The sequence below is a fragment of the Phascolarctos cinereus genome, unplaced genomic scaffold, assembly GCF_003287225.1.
Source record: "Phascolarctos cinereus isolate Bilbo 61053 unplaced genomic scaffold, phaCin_HiC Scaffold_5;HRSCAF=322, whole genome shotgun sequence".
Classification (NCBI taxonomy): Eukaryota; Metazoa; Chordata; class Mammalia; order Diprotodontia; family Phascolarctidae; genus Phascolarctos; species Phascolarctos cinereus.
The window spans coordinates 72,691,836-72,710,373 of NW_027555958.1; the positions used below are offsets into that span (position 1 = coordinate 72,691,836).

The following is an 18,538-nucleotide window of genomic DNA, read 5'->3' on the forward strand; positions in this document are numbered from 1 at the left end:
TAATAAGTTTCTTCACCAGTAAATTACAATTGCAATGCCTCAGCAGAGAGCTGACCCTGCGTTCCCGAGGCTATGCAAGTACATTGTATACAGGCTTTACCAAACTGCAACACTTTCAAACATGGCTCTGTTGTCACTCGTGCAAAAGCAAGCCTGTCTGTGTTCAAAGAAGCTCATCTGCAGAATGTTGGCTGGCTAAGGGGTGATGAATTATTTCAAACACAGTGATCCAGAAAAGCCACTTACTAAGGTGTAGACCAGGAGATATCTTTGCCAGGGGAGGGAACACGCACACCTAGATCACTAATCCTTGAAATAAAGAGTGGTTGCCAAAATAATGTATTATTTCTGCATCTAAATTTGGGAAGCAGCTATCTTACAGAATTTTAGCGAAGAACAATTAAGATAAAATATTGGTAAGAGAATTAGGATCTAGGATGATAGAGCTGGAAGGTGTGTTAGATATCTATTCCAACTCTATCATTTTATAGGGAAGACATTTGAGACATAGGGAAGTGATTTGCTCTGTCACATAGGACTCGAATAGATAATCCAGGATTTAAGTCGAATCTTCTAACATCAATTCCAGAGGTCTTTGTGATAACTAATTCTTATCCTAGTACCATATATAGATTAGGCTCTTTAAAAAAATGTTTGTTAGGGGCAGCTAGGTGGTGCAGTGAATAGAAGTCAGGAGGACCTGAGTTCAAATCCAGCCTCAGACCAAACACTTGACACTTAACTAGCTGTGTGACCCTAGGCAAGTCACTTAACCCCAATTGCCTAAAAAATAAAAAAATTAAAAAAAATAAAAATAAATGTTTTTTGACTTGCATTTCCTGAATAAATCAGTCAGTTAGCTAATAAACATTTATTAAATGCTTACTGCGTGTCAAGCATTATGCCAAGCTCTGGGCATTCAAAAAAATGGAAAAGACAGACCATGCTTTCAAGAAGGTCATAGTCTAATGGGAAGACAACATGCAAACAGTTATTTGAAAGCAAGATATGTATAGGATAAATTGCTTGGAAGAAAGATACTCAAATTAAGGAGGATTGGGAAAGGCTTTCTGTAGGTGAGAATTTAGCAGGTATTTGAAGGAAGTCAGGGAAACCAGGAGGTGAATATGAAGAGAGAGAGAGAACATTTCAGGCATGGGAACAGTCAACGAAAAATGCCCATAATAGAGATATGGAGTATTTTATTTGAGGAATATCAAAGAGATCAGTGTCATTGGATAACAGAGTACATGGGGTAGGATGGAAGGTATAAGGTGGAAGAACGCTGGAAAGGTGGGATGGACAAGTTATCAAGGACTTTGTATCCCAAACAGAGAATTTCATATTTGATCCATGAGTTGATAGCCAGTGGAGTTTGTTGAATAGGGGATGACATTATCAGAACCTCTCTTTAGAAACAGGTGCTGTCCCTTGCATTGGAGGGCTAGAGGTTGGAACAAAATACCCTCTCAAAGCCACCATTTAAAGATGGCTGATAAGCCCAGCCAATTCTTCATTTCCTACCAGCTGCATTCTTTGCAGTGGACTCTACCATCATCATGCTAGGTGTCTTTCCCCACCTCCCATTCCTCACTCCCATTTTCCACCTTCCTTTCACATGTTGTCTTCCTTTGCTAGATTGTAAGCTTCTTGAAAGCAGGGTCTGTCTTTATTTTTATTATTTGTATCTCCAGTGGTTAACACAGTGCTCTAATAAATATGTATTACCTTGTCAGTCATCTAACCTTGCTGAACCTCAATTTCCTCACTTATAAAATGGGGACGGGAGTTGGTCAGACAAGATGATGTCTAAGAGCCTTCTAGCTCTTAATCTATCATCCTATTGTAATTCTTGGTGTCTCACTGAAGAGGAAAAAATGCACAATGGGCATGGAGTTCTGCTGTCCAGAATAGAATTTTTTGTCTTGTTATGACCCATTGGCTGAATAGAGGCTATATCTCAAAGAGACATCCTTGTTTCCCCTGGCCTGCAGGAGAAGCCATCTGGAGAGATGGAGACGTAGTCTCAGACAGGGGCAAGTAAAGGGCAGAGATTTGAACTGATAACCAGCCAGGCAGCAAGGGCCCTTTGAATTTTGGCTTGACTCTCTCTTTAATTCAAGCAAGGAGCCATTGATAACCATAAGATGACAAGATTGAGAAAGCTCTGTGTAACTGTCACGAGGAGATTGTCTAACCAATGAAAATATTACCTAAAGGCAACAGTAGAGGTACTATGGCTACTTGAGCCTTGGAGATGGAGTACAGTGATGTTTTTTTTCTTCTCCCCTTCTGCCTTCCAAGGACAATCTGTTCTGTCTCCAACACTGAATTCATGTGTTTAAAGTTAAATTTATAATTTCTATTTAAATGGTTTTGAACTTGGCAGATATTGAAATTGATCAATCATCACTGTTTCTGAGCTATATGCTTGATCTTTTTGAAGGAGAAGCCAGAAAATAAAAAGGTCTATGATAGCAAAGGATAGAGACAAAAGTGAAAGTGGACAGAGATTTGGCACCTCTGAATTTCCAGGATTCTATCTCAACTAGAGAGCGGTTATGAATATTGGAATAGAAATGCACACATGTAATATAAGAGGAGAATGACGTGGAAAAGCTGAATGGCTTTTACTGGCTTGAATAAGGTTGTTTTAGGAGATCGTTGGGCATTGGTTCTTAATCGTGTCTGGTTCTGCATAAGATTGCATATGAGTGGTAAAGGGCTTATGAATACTCAGAAAGTTGTATCACATTTACAGAGAACAAGGTTACATAAATTGGCATTACATATGTACAGAATTTTAAAATTGTATTGTGAAATTTAATGAACTGATTACTGGGAATTGAGTAGGGCCTGAGAAGAAGGTGAATTAGGACTTCAGGACAAGTTAACAAGGGAAAACTGTGGAGGAATTGAGAGTAATTCAGAGGTCAACTAGAGAAGATATCAGTTTAAATAATCTCAGGTTTTGATTTTTCTCCATATATTTCCATAGTCTAAATAATTTAAAGGACAGAAGTTACTGTTGTTAAAAATGAAATTAGTTGTTTATAGTCAACATATATTTAGATGATGTTTGAATTTAAAATTACTTAAATAGTTTAAATATTGAAAATATTTGATAAGATTCAGGAATGGTTAATAGTATCTAATTTTATCTAATCATCATCAATTAGGGATACTTAACAAATATTATTAAATGATGATGATTCGTTAAAATGTTCACTGGGTATGTTGTACCATACACTGCAGAGACATTTTTACACCCTTAATGATCATCAAATCATATAGCTAATAAATATTGTAAATGTGTATATTTCCTATATCCTCTTATATAACAGCATTGTTTATTTATTTATTTATTTATTTGTATATGCAGAACTACTATGGAGCGGCTAAGATGATATTTTCAGATAATCCACTTGGTCTGACTTGTGGAATGGTGTGTCCAACTTCAGATCTTTGTGTAGGTGGATGCAATTTATATGCAACAGAAGAGGGACCAATTAATATTGGTGGCTTGCAGCAGTTTGCTACAGAGGTATGTGAGCCATATGGATGGCCGTTGTTTTTTTCTTTCTTTGAACTGCACAAAGATTTTTAAGTGATTATAACTCCTCTCTTTGCTTTGCTGAATTCTAAGATTTTCAATAGAGTGCCTGGAAGAAGTAGAAGTGTTTAATGTATAATATAAACAGTATCTTTATTACAGCTTGTTCAGCAATTTGGCTACAAAATGGAATTTCATAAAACCACGTGTCAAATTAGTTATAATACCAGAAGCTTATTAAAATGCATTTGTGACTCAAACAGTTATATAAATTAGGGGCTCAGTGAAGCAGAAAATATGCATGACCTTTATTATTGGGAGGGGAAAAAATAACCTAACTGTTAAAGGGCTAGCTTCCTGAAATGAATATGAAGGGGGCAAATTGAATGGATTAGATGATTCTTTCCATTTGTAATGGTTAGTGATTCTTCAAGAAAAAGTGGTCAATGTATAACCTATAACTTATTACTTACTATCTCAGAGAGGGGAAAGGGAAGGGAGGGATAGAATTTGAAACTCAAACTTTTACTAAGAATGTTTAAAAATTTTTTTAAAATAATTAATATGGGGATATGGAAAAAGAAGTGGTCAAGTCAAATTAACTATGTTTCATTAATTGTGCTTTCACCAACAGAATAAAAAGTTGTCCCTTTTGCTCACTTCAGACTTCCTTTACCTTTGTTTTCCCCAAGAGGTTATACGTATTTTGTGAGATAGCCTCAAGTCTGTAAAAGTTTGCATAACCTGAGATAAAAATACTTTGCTTCTCTAGTAGTAAAAAAACCATTAGCTCCCATATAGCAATATTGGTGACTGGATCGCTAATGTTAGAATGCAAATCTGTTACAAGAAGAAAGAGCTACATGCTTTTGTACAATTTGTCTGCAAAAGGAAGGACAAGTCTCTCCTTCAGGACTCCTTCGTTCTGATTACCAGGGGACATCAGAATGTCTTCTCTGCAGGTTTTCTTTCAACACTTAGCAAAAAGGGCTAAATGAGAGGTTACACTTAGTTTGTCATTTTAATTTCAGCAGGGCTTTTGAAGGTTTAAGCATGATTACCTCCCTTTCCTTTGGCAGAAATTTGACAGGAAAAGTTTATCAACAGTGCTTTTTTTGATATTTTTTCTTTATTTTTCTTACTTTTTTAAACTAATGGCTCACTTGTTCTACCTTATGTCTGATTTTTTTAAGGGAATCATTCTGAACATAGAAACAATAGTCCATTCCCTATACTTAAGTGATCCTTCACCAATTTTAATGTATCTTGAAGTCTAAGTCACATTTTACTGTTATTAATAAATCAGTACTCATCTCTGCCGGTTTCCTGACAGGTTTATTCTAAAGTAGCTCTATAGGGAATGAGAAAAATGGAAACACTTTGGGAACCAGAGTACTTGCAATAAATCCATAGCTTTAACTTCTTTCTCTTCTTGTTTCTTTTTTTCTTTCCTTTCCTTTCTTTTCTTTTCCTTCCCTCCTTCCTTCCTTCCTTCCTTCCTTCCTTCCTTCCTTCCTTCCTTCCTTCCTTCCTTCCTTCCTTCCTTCTTTTCCTTCCTTTCTCCCTTCCTTTAGATGTCTCTGTCACCCTGTCACTCTGTTTCTCTCTGTCTCTCAGTCTTTCTGTCTGCCTCTGTCTCTGTGTGTGTCTCCTTGTATAAAAACTAAATTTAAGGTAGTTTTAGACATACCAGATGATTTTAGGGAATGATCAGCATGCTTAGGACTCAAAAGAGCCTTTACTTAATTCATAACATTCATTTACACTCCTTTCTAAATCCAACATTCAGAGCAAATTAATTTTCATTCACTGCTTGATGTTACACTCCATGAAAAAGACATGCATCCACATAGCACAATATTAAAATGAAACTCGGTATAGAGGGATGAATTAACTCTCTTCTTCAAAGGAAGAAACATTCATTTAGCAGCAGGCATATGCCACTGTTCTAGGCTCAGAAAAGTAATGATTAGACACTATCCTTCCACTTGGGTTGTTTCCATTTGGTTCAGATAGAACTATAATCCTAGAAAGAGCCTAAACATGTCTAAAATAGTTTTCTTATCAAATGGCTCCCATAAGCTCTTAAAGCTGATATCAAAGGCCAAGTACTACCCAAGGCCTTTTCATATGCCCTTATTTTGTTCTACTAGACCTCTTCTCCACCACTCCCCTCATTGCTATGTATTTACTTTTCCCTCCAATGGGGGCACCTAGATCGTGTGTCTCAAGTACTGTCTTCTTAATGCCTGCAAGGAAGGCCCACAATTCAGTTTTAGAACAAGAGTACAGATGTCTCCATTATCCACCATGTGATACTCTGCCTGAATGACTGGGCCAACAGATTCTCTGTGGCACAGGACAGCCATCCTAAAAGGCTCCAGTATCTTTGTTATCAGAAGGCACCCAAATTGCAAATGACTTGGCTGGTTGCCCACCTTGAAGCCAATGCTTTGAGGCGTTGTTGAGTAATTTGGGTTAACTCTGCTTAAAGTGGTCTGAAATAAACCCAGGAGATGAAGTGGAATCTTGTTCAGTGTATTAAAATATCAGCTCTACTATCTATACTTAACTCATGTGGCCCCATCCTGTATAGGATCTCTTCTCTCAGTTTTCAGTCCCCTGCATCCGCAGACCTAGAGACTTAGCATGTAGTGATTATAAAATTTATTGTGTATTGAATAAAAGGGGGAAAAATAAACCAGATCAAGGGTTCCTCTACTGAGGCATTCACCTCTATTTGTTTTCGATATTTCCTTCTGATTGACTTCATTCACTCACTTATTCATTCATTTAACAAACATTTGTGAAGACCTTACTATGTGTATTTATATGGGTATCTATATATCTCTATCTCTATATTCACATCAAGTACTATATAAATACTACTACTACTACTACTACTACTACTACTACCACCACCACCACCACCACCATTGCCACCAGCATTAATAGCAATGATAGCTGGTATTTATAGAGTACTTTAAGGTCTGTGAATACTTTACAAAGATCTCATCTTATTCTCACAAAAATGCTGGGAAGTGAAATTGAGGCAGAGTCAAATGACTTGCTTAGCTGATAAGTGTCTGAGGCTGTGTTTGAGCTCAAGTATTTTCAACTCAAGGCCCAGCCCTGTAACCACTGCAATGCCCAGCTACCTTCAAAAGCAACTCTGCTTTGCTATGGAATGGGGATAGAAGGGCAAAACAAAAGCAAAAACAAAAACAAAAAACCAATCCATACTCTTACCAAGCTAACATTTTAGGAGGGCAGGATTAACATTACAGAAGAATTTGAGTAATGTCTGAAAAGTCGTTTTCAGTGGTAATTCACTAGCAAAAAAAAGGGGTTGTAGGATCAGGAAAGGGAATCTAGATTTTTGGTTGTGGCTACAGGGACTTGTGACCATACACATCCAAAGTTTGTGGAGAAGTATATACCTTTTAACCTTCCCTCAGGACTCTTACCTGGATACTCTTCTCCCTCTATGCTATTTCACTTGGTCATCTCATCAGGTGCCATGGATTTAATTACCATCTCTTGCCAATAATTTTCAAATCTACCTATCCTTCCCTAATCTCTCTCCTGACCTCCAGTCTCACATCTCCAACAGACATCTCATCATTTTGCACCTGGATTACTGCAATAATGTAATAATGGGTTTGCCTGCCTCAAGTCTCTTACTACTCCAATACATTCTCTGTTCATCTATCAAAGTGATTTTCCTAAAATACAGCTCTGATCATGTCACCACCAATACCACCACCACCACCACTCTTACTCAGTAAACTCCAGTGGCTCCCTATTGCCTCCAGGAATAGATACAAAATACTTTGTTTGGTATTCAAAGCCTTTCATAATCTAGCCCCATCCTGCCTTTCCTGTCTTCTTATACCTTACTCCCCAAAATGTTCTCTTCAACCCACTGGGCTTCTGGCTGTTCCACAAACAAGATACTCTGCCTCTCAGCTTCAGGCATCTTCTCTGACTCATGCCTGAAATGTTTTTCCTCCACTCCAACTACTAACTTCGCTGGCTTCTTTTAAGGGTCATCTAAAATCCCACCTCCTACAGAAAGCCTTCCTGAACCCCATTTAGTTCCAGTGTTTTCCTTCTTTTAATAATTTCCTATTAATCCTGTACATAGTTTGCTTTCTATATAATTGTTTGCATGTTTTCTCCTCCTTTCGATTATAAGCTCGTTGAGGGCAGGTACTATATTTTGCCTCTTTTTGCATCTCCACTACTTAGCACAGTTCCTAGGACAGAGAAGCACAGTTCCATAGGACACTGAATGAATATTTATTGAATGAATGAAAAAGGAAAGGGCATGTTGGACTAGAAAGGAAAGGAATGATGGAAACAAAGGAAAACAGATAAAATAGTAAGAGAAATCAGTGTTCCCTCTATCCCATCCATTTACCAGCCCAGTGGAATTCACAATAATTTGTGGTCTGTGAATTCTGAATTTTTGTATGTATCCTGGTCATATCCCCGCTCCAGGATCAAGACCACACCCACTGTGCTGACCTCCATCCACTTTACTCACACTTAGGGCAGGGAGGTTTCAGAGAAGCAGTGGTTTGGGTTTTCCCCGGGATTCTGCGTTATCAGCCTCTTATGTCTATAGAAGTAGCAGTGACCACATCACAGCTCCAGATGCTCATCTCAGTCTAAGAAGCTCAGAAGCCTGAGTCCAGGGATAACAGAAGAGGACAGGAAGCAAACCCTTGACCTCATCGTATTTAAGTTGTGGTTTTTTTTTCTCCTAATGCCAAGTATCATCCCCATGAGAGTCAGAGTTCACTGAGATGCTTGGTGAGGGTTGAAAGAACAATTGCTCTGTCATGTTCCGGAATGATCAAAAATCATTCTTCCAGTTTTTCTTTCCATTATCATGTCAGGAACATGGCCAATCAATTAAAAAGAAAAGAAGGCTAAGTAGGACGTATCTTATTTGTAAATATTTTAGTTTATATGTTGTTTCCTGTCAGTAAAAGCTTTTGAGGGAAAGGACTAGTTTCATTTTTGTTTTTTATGTGGCAGTGCCTGGTAGAGTGCTTGGCTTATAATAAATGTAAGATTAATTCATTTTGATTGAATTTATTTACTGATTATAACTGATAGCTATTAGTAATTGACTGTTAGTAAATAATTTATGTAGGGCTTTAACATTTACAAAGTGTTTTGCATAAATTATATGGTGTGAACCTCACAACAACTCAGACAGCTAGGTGCTATTATTATCTTCATTTTACAAATGAAGAAACTGAGACTGAACATAAAATATTCAATAACTTGCCACAACTCATAGGCATTCGAGTCAAGATTTGAATCCAGCTCTTCCTATGATTCTTTCTACTGTGGCATAGTTCTTCTCATCTGATCTTGTGATATGTACACAGTAGTTCTCAAAAGTCTGTTAAATGAATACAGAATATTGGTTCATTTCAAAATTTTATTCATTTTATAGTTATACCAACTTTAGAATTAGACGTGTCACTTCTACCAAATTATTCCATCATCCATGGTGAATGTCTCCCTTTGGACCTCTTTAAGAGAGCTATTTTTACAGGACGGTGAGTTAGAATTAATGAATTTCAGAATGCCATTCCTGCCCTGGGTCAAATTGTGAGTCACCTGACATGGACTCATTCACAAAACTATTACAGGGCTGATGGAGAAACTATAGTATGAATCCCACTGAATTTCAGTAAAGGTAATCTAAATTTAAACGAAACAAAACAAATATTATTGTATGTAGACACAAAGCTGATATGAATGTGATTAAAGTATAACAGAATGTGAATTTAAAAAAAATATTTTGCTAGAATACAATACTGTGATTGATATTTGACACTCAAAATAATATCAATCTATCTTGCAACCAAATTAACCAAAGCTTAGGAAAGCAGAGGGAGAAAGTGTGTGATTTTTTAAAATGGTATGTTACCTGTAACCTAGAAGTCATAAAAAATCATATTGGTAGCATGCTGTTTTATGTAAACTTCTCATTAAACATCTTTTCAATGAGATACTCAGATGTGATTGGTGTGAGATGAGGGAGAGAGCAATTGCGAAGAAACAGGCATCTGTTCTATAGAAAAGATAGGATGGATTGGAATTGGCCATCAGTATTTTCTATTGTCCTTTATTTTCACTGTGCATTTCCTACTCAGCGTCCTAGTATTTCTCTGGGAGTCAGTGCAGTGATTGTGACCCCACTTTAGAGTCTGTTTTTGCCCCCAGGAATATATGGACTACAGGGGTGATTCATCTGCCTCTGTAGGAGAGATTTTCCCAGTTCAATTAGGTGTAACAATATTATTTCAATAAAATAATGTAGAAATAATAGTTCAGGGTAGATTTTGTTATCTTTCTCTTGAGTGTTTTTTAAAGTTTTCTGCACAGATGCAAACCTTGAAAATGTATTTTATAACGTGTTCAAGGTTTTCATTGAAATTTCAAAGTATTATATAGGTGTATTATGTTTAGAGGACCAACTGGATCCATAGTTTCATTCAGGCTTTATGTATGAGTTATTGGAAATGATGAATTGGCTCCATTTATATGTCAAAACTCATAAAGAAAAGTGTCTTTCTGCAGATGCTATACCGGTTGAGGAATTGCAATTTAATCAAAAGCCTAATTCTATTTGCATGCCCACTGTGCTAAACTTCACTGAAGTTAACCACTGGATTTGATATTTAAAAATGCAATTGAAAGCTAAGAATGATTAAGGAAAATAGGATTGATACAAATTTGCAAAATTATTAGAGTGTCTGAAAATTCCTAGGAAAACACTGAATTTTTATTCATCATCTATACTCCCAGAATTCCATTATTTGTTTCTACTTAAGATGAATAAAGCATTGTGTCTTAATACTGGTATTTAAGTACCCTATTTCTTTTCAATATACACAGTATATTAGTTTAATGTATGCTTTCACAGCCTACATTTAATGATTGCTAAGCATAAAATGTTCCATATTGTATATTTCTTGACACTGCAGCTGCAGCTAATTTGGGTGAGCCCAAAACAGAAATGATCTTCTTGCATTCCAGCAAATGAGGTTAAGCAAGGTGGATTCCTGATTGCAGAATTACTATTTGTGTTTTATCATTAACTAGAATTTCCTAATTTTTCCTCTCCTCCATGTGGATGTATCTTATTTTTTGCACTATATCCTAGGCAGTAGATTCTCTGTAATAAAGCCAACTAGTTTTCTAATTTGAGTTCTTTAAAAAATAAGAATGAAAAATTCTATCACCAAAAATGTCTGTTAAGCACTTAATGGTCAACCAAGGAGACGGGACAAAATGTTGCATCCAGAACCCAAGGACTTGAGGTCCAACCTTACCTCTGATATTTACAGACTTTGGGACTTTAGTCAAGTAACTTCACAGCCCTGGCTTTCAATTTCTTCATCAAATACATGAGGAAACTGATTAGATAAGATGACCTCAGCTGATTCCTTCTCATTTTACATCTATGAAGCTGCACATAGTTAGCTTGATAAAGCATTTAATCACTTACTATGTTTTCTTTGAGTCTGGCTCTAAAACTTCTTTTTCATTCATTCTGTAGTTCAGATCATCCTTATCTTTCCCTTAAACTACTATAATAGATTCCTAATTGGTATACCTGACTTCAATCTCTCTCCTCATTGCTACATATTACACATAGAAAGGAGCAAGAAAAATGCAATAAAACAAGTTAGTCTATACTTTCAAGGAGTTCACTTTCTAATGGGTGGGGATGACAAAACTTAAAGAGATGTTAGAATATATGTATAATCTACAAACATATATTTTGCACCTATTCTGTGTCGGATACTTTACTGGATGTGGGATACAACACAAAAGGAAATTAGGCATTACCTTCAAGGAGCGTTGTAATAGATGAGACAATATATACAAGTGGATGCCCAAAATAGAGTAAATTGTGGTGTATACTAGCTGATGGGGTACAGGGGCTGTGGAAGGAGAGGACTTTTTCCTTCATTAAAGGCCTCCTGCAGGAAGTGGAACTCCACTTGAACTTTGAAGGACGATAAATATTCCAAGAGTCTAAGGTGAGAGGACAATGCTTGCTACACATAGAGGCCAACCTGAATAAAGATTCAAGGATAGATTACAGAATATGTGATGAACATCAAGTTGGACAAATTGCTTGGATCATAGAAACCGTAAAGTGAATTAAATGTGAAATAAATCTGGAAAGGCAACTTGAAGCCAAGTGGTAAAATGTTTTGCCTGCCAAACAATAAATTATATCTAATGTTCTAAGCAATGGTGAGTCAATGAAGCTTCTGATAAGAGGAGTGACAGGCTCAGGCATATGATCCATAATTACCTATCGTTGAGATTTTTTTCTGTGTAATATGTAGTGGTGAGGGGAGAGATTGAAGTCAAAGAAACCACTTAGGAATCTATTAATTTATGTTGAGAGATAATAATGATCTGAACTAGGGAGTGGATAAAAGAGGTGTTGCAATGGTAGAATCGGAGAGAATTGATGGAATATGAGGTTGTAAGCGTGAATGATTAAAAGGATGATGGTATATTTATATCTCATAAATTATATATTATTATATTAATATACTATATAACATTATGAACTATATAATTAATATTAATTATATATTAGAGGTATAAGTATGGCACTAAATAAGTAAATTAGCTTTAGCAATAAGAGAAGAAAAAGAAATTGAAGGTATTAGAATAGGCAAAGAAGAAATAAAGCTTTCACTTTTTTGCAGATGATATGATATACTTAGAGAATCAGGTAAAAAACTACTTGAAATAATAAACAGCTTTAACAAAGTTGCAGGCTATAAAATAAAGCCACATAAATCATTGGCATTTCTTTGTATTACCAACAAAGCCCAACAGCAAGAGATAGAAAGAGAAATTCCATTTTAAGTTACTACAGACATTATAAAATATATAGGAGTCTTTCTACTGAAACAAACCCAGGAACTAAATGAACACAATTACAAAACACTTTTCTCACAAATTAAGTCAGAATAATAGGAAAAACATCATGGGTAGGCCAAGCTAATATAATAAAAAATGACAATTCTACCTAAGCTAATTTACTTATTTAGTGCCATACCAATCAAACTACCAAAAATTATTTTATAGATTTAGAAAAAATAATAAGATTTAATTGGAATTACAAAATGTCCAGAATATCAATGGAAATAATGAAAAGAAATGGAGGGGAAGGTGTCCTAGCTGTTCCAGATCTTAAATTATATTATAAAGAAACAATCATCAAAACTACTTGGTAGGATTAGTGGAATAGGTTAGGTATACAAGACACAGTAGTCATTGACTATAGTAATCTATTATTTGATAAACCCAAAGACCCCAGATTCTGAGACAGGAACTCAGTATTTGACAAAAATAGCCAGGAAAACTGGAAAAGAGTATGGCAGAAACTAGGCATAGACCAAAAATATCACACCATATGCCACAATAAAGTCAAAATGTAGTCATGATTTAGATATAAAGGCTGATACTGTAAGCAAACTGGGAGAGCAAGGAATAGTTTACCTGTCAGATTTACGGAGAACAGAATTCATGACCAAGCAGGAGACAGAGGACATTACAAAATGCAAGATGTACAATTTTGATTCTATTAAATTGAAAAGTTTTTGCACAAAAACAAAGCCAATGCAACCAAGATTAGGAGGTAAGTAGAAAACTGGGAAAGAATTTTTAAAACCAGTATCTCTGATAAGGGCCTCATTTCTAAAATATATAGAGAATTAACTCAAATTTATAAGAATACAAGTTATTCCTCAACTGATGAATGGTCAAAGAATATGAACAGGCAGTTCTCAGATGAAAAAAAAAATTAAAGCCATCTATAGTCATATGAAAAAATGCTCTAAATCACTATTGAGTAGAGAAATGCAAATCAAAACAACTCTGAGGTACCACATACCTATTATATTGGCCAACATGACAAAACAGGAAAATGATAAATGTTGGAGAAGATGTGGGGAAATTGTAACCCTAATGCATTGTTGGTAGAGTTGTGAACTGATCCAACCATTTTGGAGAGCAATTTAGAACTGTGTCCAAAGGGCTATAAAAATGTGCATACCCTTTGATCCAGCAATAGCACTTCTAGGTCTGCATGCCAAAGATATCATAAAAATGGGAAAAGGAGCCACATGTACAAAAATCTTTTATAGCAGCTCTTTTTGTGTTGGCAAAGAATTGGAAATTGAGAGGATGCCCATCAATTGGGGAATGACTGAGCAAGTCATGGTGTATGAATGTAATGGAATACAATTGTGCTATAAGAAATGATGAACAAGCTGACTTCAGAAAACACCTGGAAAGACTTATATGGTCTGACACTGAGTGAAGTGAGCAGAACTAGGTTGTACACAGTCACAGCCACATTGTGTGATGACTAATATTGATAAACTTAACCCTTCTCAGCAAAGCAAGGATCTAAGACATCTCCAAAGGTCTCGTGATAGAAAATGCTATCCATAAAGAAGAAAGAACTATGGGGTTTGAAAGAGATCGAAGCATAATATTTGCTATTTTTTTTCTTCTGGTGTGTTTTGTTTCCTCTTTCTGGTGGTTCCTCCTATTGGTTCTAATTCTTACAACATCACCAATTTGAAAATATGTTTAATAGGAATGTATATGTATAGTCTATATCAGATTGTGTGCCATCTTGGGGAGGGTGGTGGGGAGGGAGGGGGAGAAAAATGTAAAACTCAAAAGCATATGGAAGTGATTGATGATAAATCAAAATAAATTAGTTAAAAAAACTAAGACAAATCACCAATATAATGAATCAAAAATTGTATTTATGCTTATTACCTTTACCAGGTTACTTATAAACAGGATGCTTGCCAATGAGTAATTGTAAGATTAATGATGTTTGATAATTGTCTTCTTGTTCTAATTCCTTATCATATTTGAAAAAAAAATACCATCATTAGTGGACATTTAAAACATTAATTTAATGAAAACTTTCTTATCAGAAACAAATTCCATTTTCTTTCAGAAATAGACTTACTAAAAAAGTACCTCAAAAAACTATCCAATGGACAACTCAGAATAATGGAATGTTGTTCTTTATGATCCACATGCAAGTATTATCTGTTAAAATTTTACTTGTTCGTCTTAACGATTAATAGAAAGAAATTATGATTCAGTAGATTTTCTTAAATATCTGCCATTCTTCCTCAAATATCTTTAGAAATCTATTAAAATATGCTTAGTGCTGGCACAATGATTGATAATAAAACTGTAGGAAAGGATGAATAGCTTAGAATGATTTTCATCAACATGTTTAAGTTTGTTTAAAGTGATATATTAATATGAAGGATCCTCACATAATCTAAGTCAATATAGTTCTGAAATAGTAATGTACAGATTAACTGAGATGTGTTTCTCTTCTAGATTTAGACATTTTGTTATTACTGACAGCTTTTAAAAAATAAATGTATAGACTATTTTTAAAGAGCAAAACTGATGATGAGATTTGGGAGTTTTCTACTGTTTTTTATGTTCATACATTTTTGTTTTTTGAAATACTTATGATAGTGCTATATTTACAGTGAAACTTTTTTATTGTCTACATCTGAATTTGGAATAGATAAGCAATCAATATTGACTATATTTGAGTTAGAGAAATTTGAATATAAATTATAGGAATTATGGTTGATAATAATATATGTTTAAATGTAATTACATGACAGTGAAACAGTTTCAAAATGGACATTTACATTTACAAATACTGAAGGAATTTAAGTTCTTTTCAGTAGATTATGTTTTGCATTGTTTTAGATAATGCATGATTAACTTAACTTCTACTTCATGTAACTATCAAAGTGCATTGTACAAAAGAGTTCTGCAGGTGCTAACTATATTTCCTAATAGAATAACATATCCCAACATGCATAGAGAGATAGGATTTTGCTTTTTTTGGGGGGGCAGTGAGGCAATCAGGGTTAAGTGACTTTCCCAGGGTCACATAGCTAGCAAGTGTCAAGTGTCTGAGGCCACAGTTGAACTCAGGTCCTCCTGACTGCAAGGCTAGAGCTCTATCCACTGCACCACCTAGCTGCCCCAAGTGCAGTGATTTTGTAGACAAGAGACTTAGGAACCAAGTCCAGCTCTGACACTTTGTGATTCTGGTAAGGTGTTTAGCATCTCTCTGATTCCCAAGGTTCTTTATTTGTAAAATAATATATGTGGCACAGTAAATAGGATGTTGAGCTTGGGGTCAGGATGACTTGAGTTCAAATCCAACCTCAGACAACTGCCAGCTGTGAAGGAACTAATCTCAGGCTCAATTTCCTCATATGTAAAATGGGAGTAATAATAGCCCATCACTCACAAAGCTGTTGTGAGGATCAAGCTCTGTAACATAGGCATAACCCTTTGCAAACCTTACATATTGTATAAATCCTCGCTATTGTGATTTTACTGGTAAGATTATTTTGCTTCTAACTTCGTAGTGTTGTTATTCATCTAAAAATACTTTGTAAATCATAAAGCACTGTATAAATGTCAATTACTGTTTGTTTTTATTATATCTTCATTCAGAAGTCAGAATTCTAATAATCACCATACTAATGTTGGGACATGTATAGGCCAATTTTTTTTCTTCTGTCTCTTTCTTTGTGACGTAATGAATAGAATGTTGAACTTTGAAACAGAAAGACATAATCCTAGCTAAAATACTTTTTGGCTATGTTAACCTGGGAATGTCGTTTAATCTCTATGTACCTCAATTTCATCTTCTATTTAAGCTGGACTCAATGACCTCTAAGGTCCTTACCAGCTCTAAATTTATGATCCTAGGGCCTATATGCAAATCCTACCTTAAATACTTACTACACTTATGACCATGGGCAAGTCAACAATTTTTGGTTTCAGTTTCCTGTGAAATGGGAATAATTATGCCTGTCAAACTCTTAATTAATTTAGATACGGTAATATGTAAAGTGTTTTGTAAACATGAAATGAAAGTTTCTAACTATGATGATGTGATTGATTTGTGGTTTTATTTTATATATTTCAAAAGTTTTTGGAGGTTTTTTCTACATTTGTTTACAAATCTATGATTTCTACTGCAGAAAACTGCCATCTAGAGACTCATGTTTTTCTTACATATTTAGGTAGTTGTTCTTGGCACTCAGAGGTTCATTGACTTGATGATGGTTATATGAGCAAATTGTGTGAAAGGCAAGACATAAACCCAGGTCTTCCTGACTATCTTAGCCTTCTGTCTTGGCATCCAATGTATTTTAAAACAATAGCTTCTTCCTAACTTTAATGCCTTCATTATCATATTTATTTTTATTTAATCATTTGCTTTGTCAATCCTAATTGCTGAATTCAGAAAAACAATGATATGAACGCAAAAAGTAAAATAAATAGATGAAAATTACTTCCTTCCACATGCATCTTCAGTGATCTGTGTGACCCTCTATGACTAAATTTCAGAGAATGTCATGACCTTCATTGATCAAGAGAAATGTTCTAAGCAGATGAAGTAATAGTTCTAGATCCTGTTCCTATCCTTATACTTTATTCCTATCCCTATTCATATCACCATCCTTATTTTTCTGTCTATCCCTATCCTTATTCATATCCTAATCCATTTCCCTATACCTATTTATATCCAGGTACTTATGCAATATGATGCTATGATACCATTATTAAAGCCAAAATTGTTACAGTTAGAAATAAAAGGCAAATTAATAGGTTAATGGAAATATCCATAGATTGAGATATAGCATATATATATATATATATATATATATATATATATATATTTTTTTTTAACCTGGATCTCTTATCCTTAAGGTATGGACTCTTCCTCTATTAGTGTGAATTATACCTCTTCATGCCTTATTATTCTAGGCAATTCTCTTCTATTTTCCCTGTAAATTCTTCATAGTAAAAGCTCACAGGAAATATTTGATTATGGTCTTTCCTTATATTTTAAGAAGGCTTCGTGTAGTTTTGCAGGTATTTTTAAGTTTAAAAGGCAGCTAGATGTCATAGTTAGCATGTTAGACACTTGAGGACAGGGACCATAATTTCCTTTTCTTTGTATCTTCAATGCAGCACAGTTTTGAGTACATAGTGAGCATTTCAAAAATAGAGTTGATTGATATTCTGTAGGCCTGTTAATCAGTTGTTAAAAATTATTTATTTAGTCCTTTCTATTCGACAGATGTCGTACTAGGTACTGATAAAACCTAACAACTCCTACCCTTAAAGAGCCAGTATTCTATCTAGGGGTAGAGCAATAGTTTAGCTCTATCTAATAAGTATTTAAAATAAATAAAAACTGATAAACAACTGTATTTTAGGAGTATCATACAGTAAGTAATGGAAAGAATCACGGTATCTAGTTGATATAAACATTAAATATGTGTTTTAAAGTGTTTGAGTTAATACCTGAACTCTAATATTTTTTCTTGGCTCTATTAATAAATTTCTTGTATTATATTGATTTGGACTGTTGAAATTTCATCTTAGAAAATGAAATAATGCACTTACATACAAAAGCTTTTTATTCCTAAAATTAATTATACTTTTTAGTATTACATAACAGCTAGAAAGGTAGATTTTGTTGCCATCTGTTTTAAACTGTAGAAGAACAAACCTTGTATTCAAAGAAAATCTATTGTAAAATTCTTTTCTAGATAATAAATGGTAGCATTCTTTATCACTAATTTTTGAAAAGCTATATGCAACTAACTCTCAAAATAAATTGAAGTTTAGTAGCATATAAAATCCTGACTTTTCTGTTATGTCTTTCTAAATATGAATCTTGAGAAATTAGAAAGATGCTCTTCTTAATGTCTTTTATAATCTGTGCGCATGCCCATGATCATTTATTTTGCGTGTATTTGGGATGCACTACATTGTGAGAGTTTTAGAAATAAATGCATTTTGATAAGTGAATTTTGGAGAAATTTTAAGCTC

General features: G+C 34.8%; 1 protein-coding gene across 3 annotated transcripts in view; it reads left to right on the forward strand.

Moving 5' to 3' along the window:
- Positions 1 to 18,538, forward strand: part of DPYD (dihydropyrimidine dehydrogenase) — a 1,011,926-nt gene that overhangs the window by 282,721 nt on the left and 710,667 nt on the right. For all 3 annotated transcript variants that reach the window (XM_020999593.2, XM_078155001.1, XM_078155002.1), the window contains exon 5: positions 3,383 to 3,544. In XM_020999593.2, the coding sequence (XP_020855252.1) occupies positions 3,383 to 3,544 (162 nt within the window). The remainder of the gene's footprint in view (positions 1 to 3,382; positions 3,545 to 18,538) is intronic.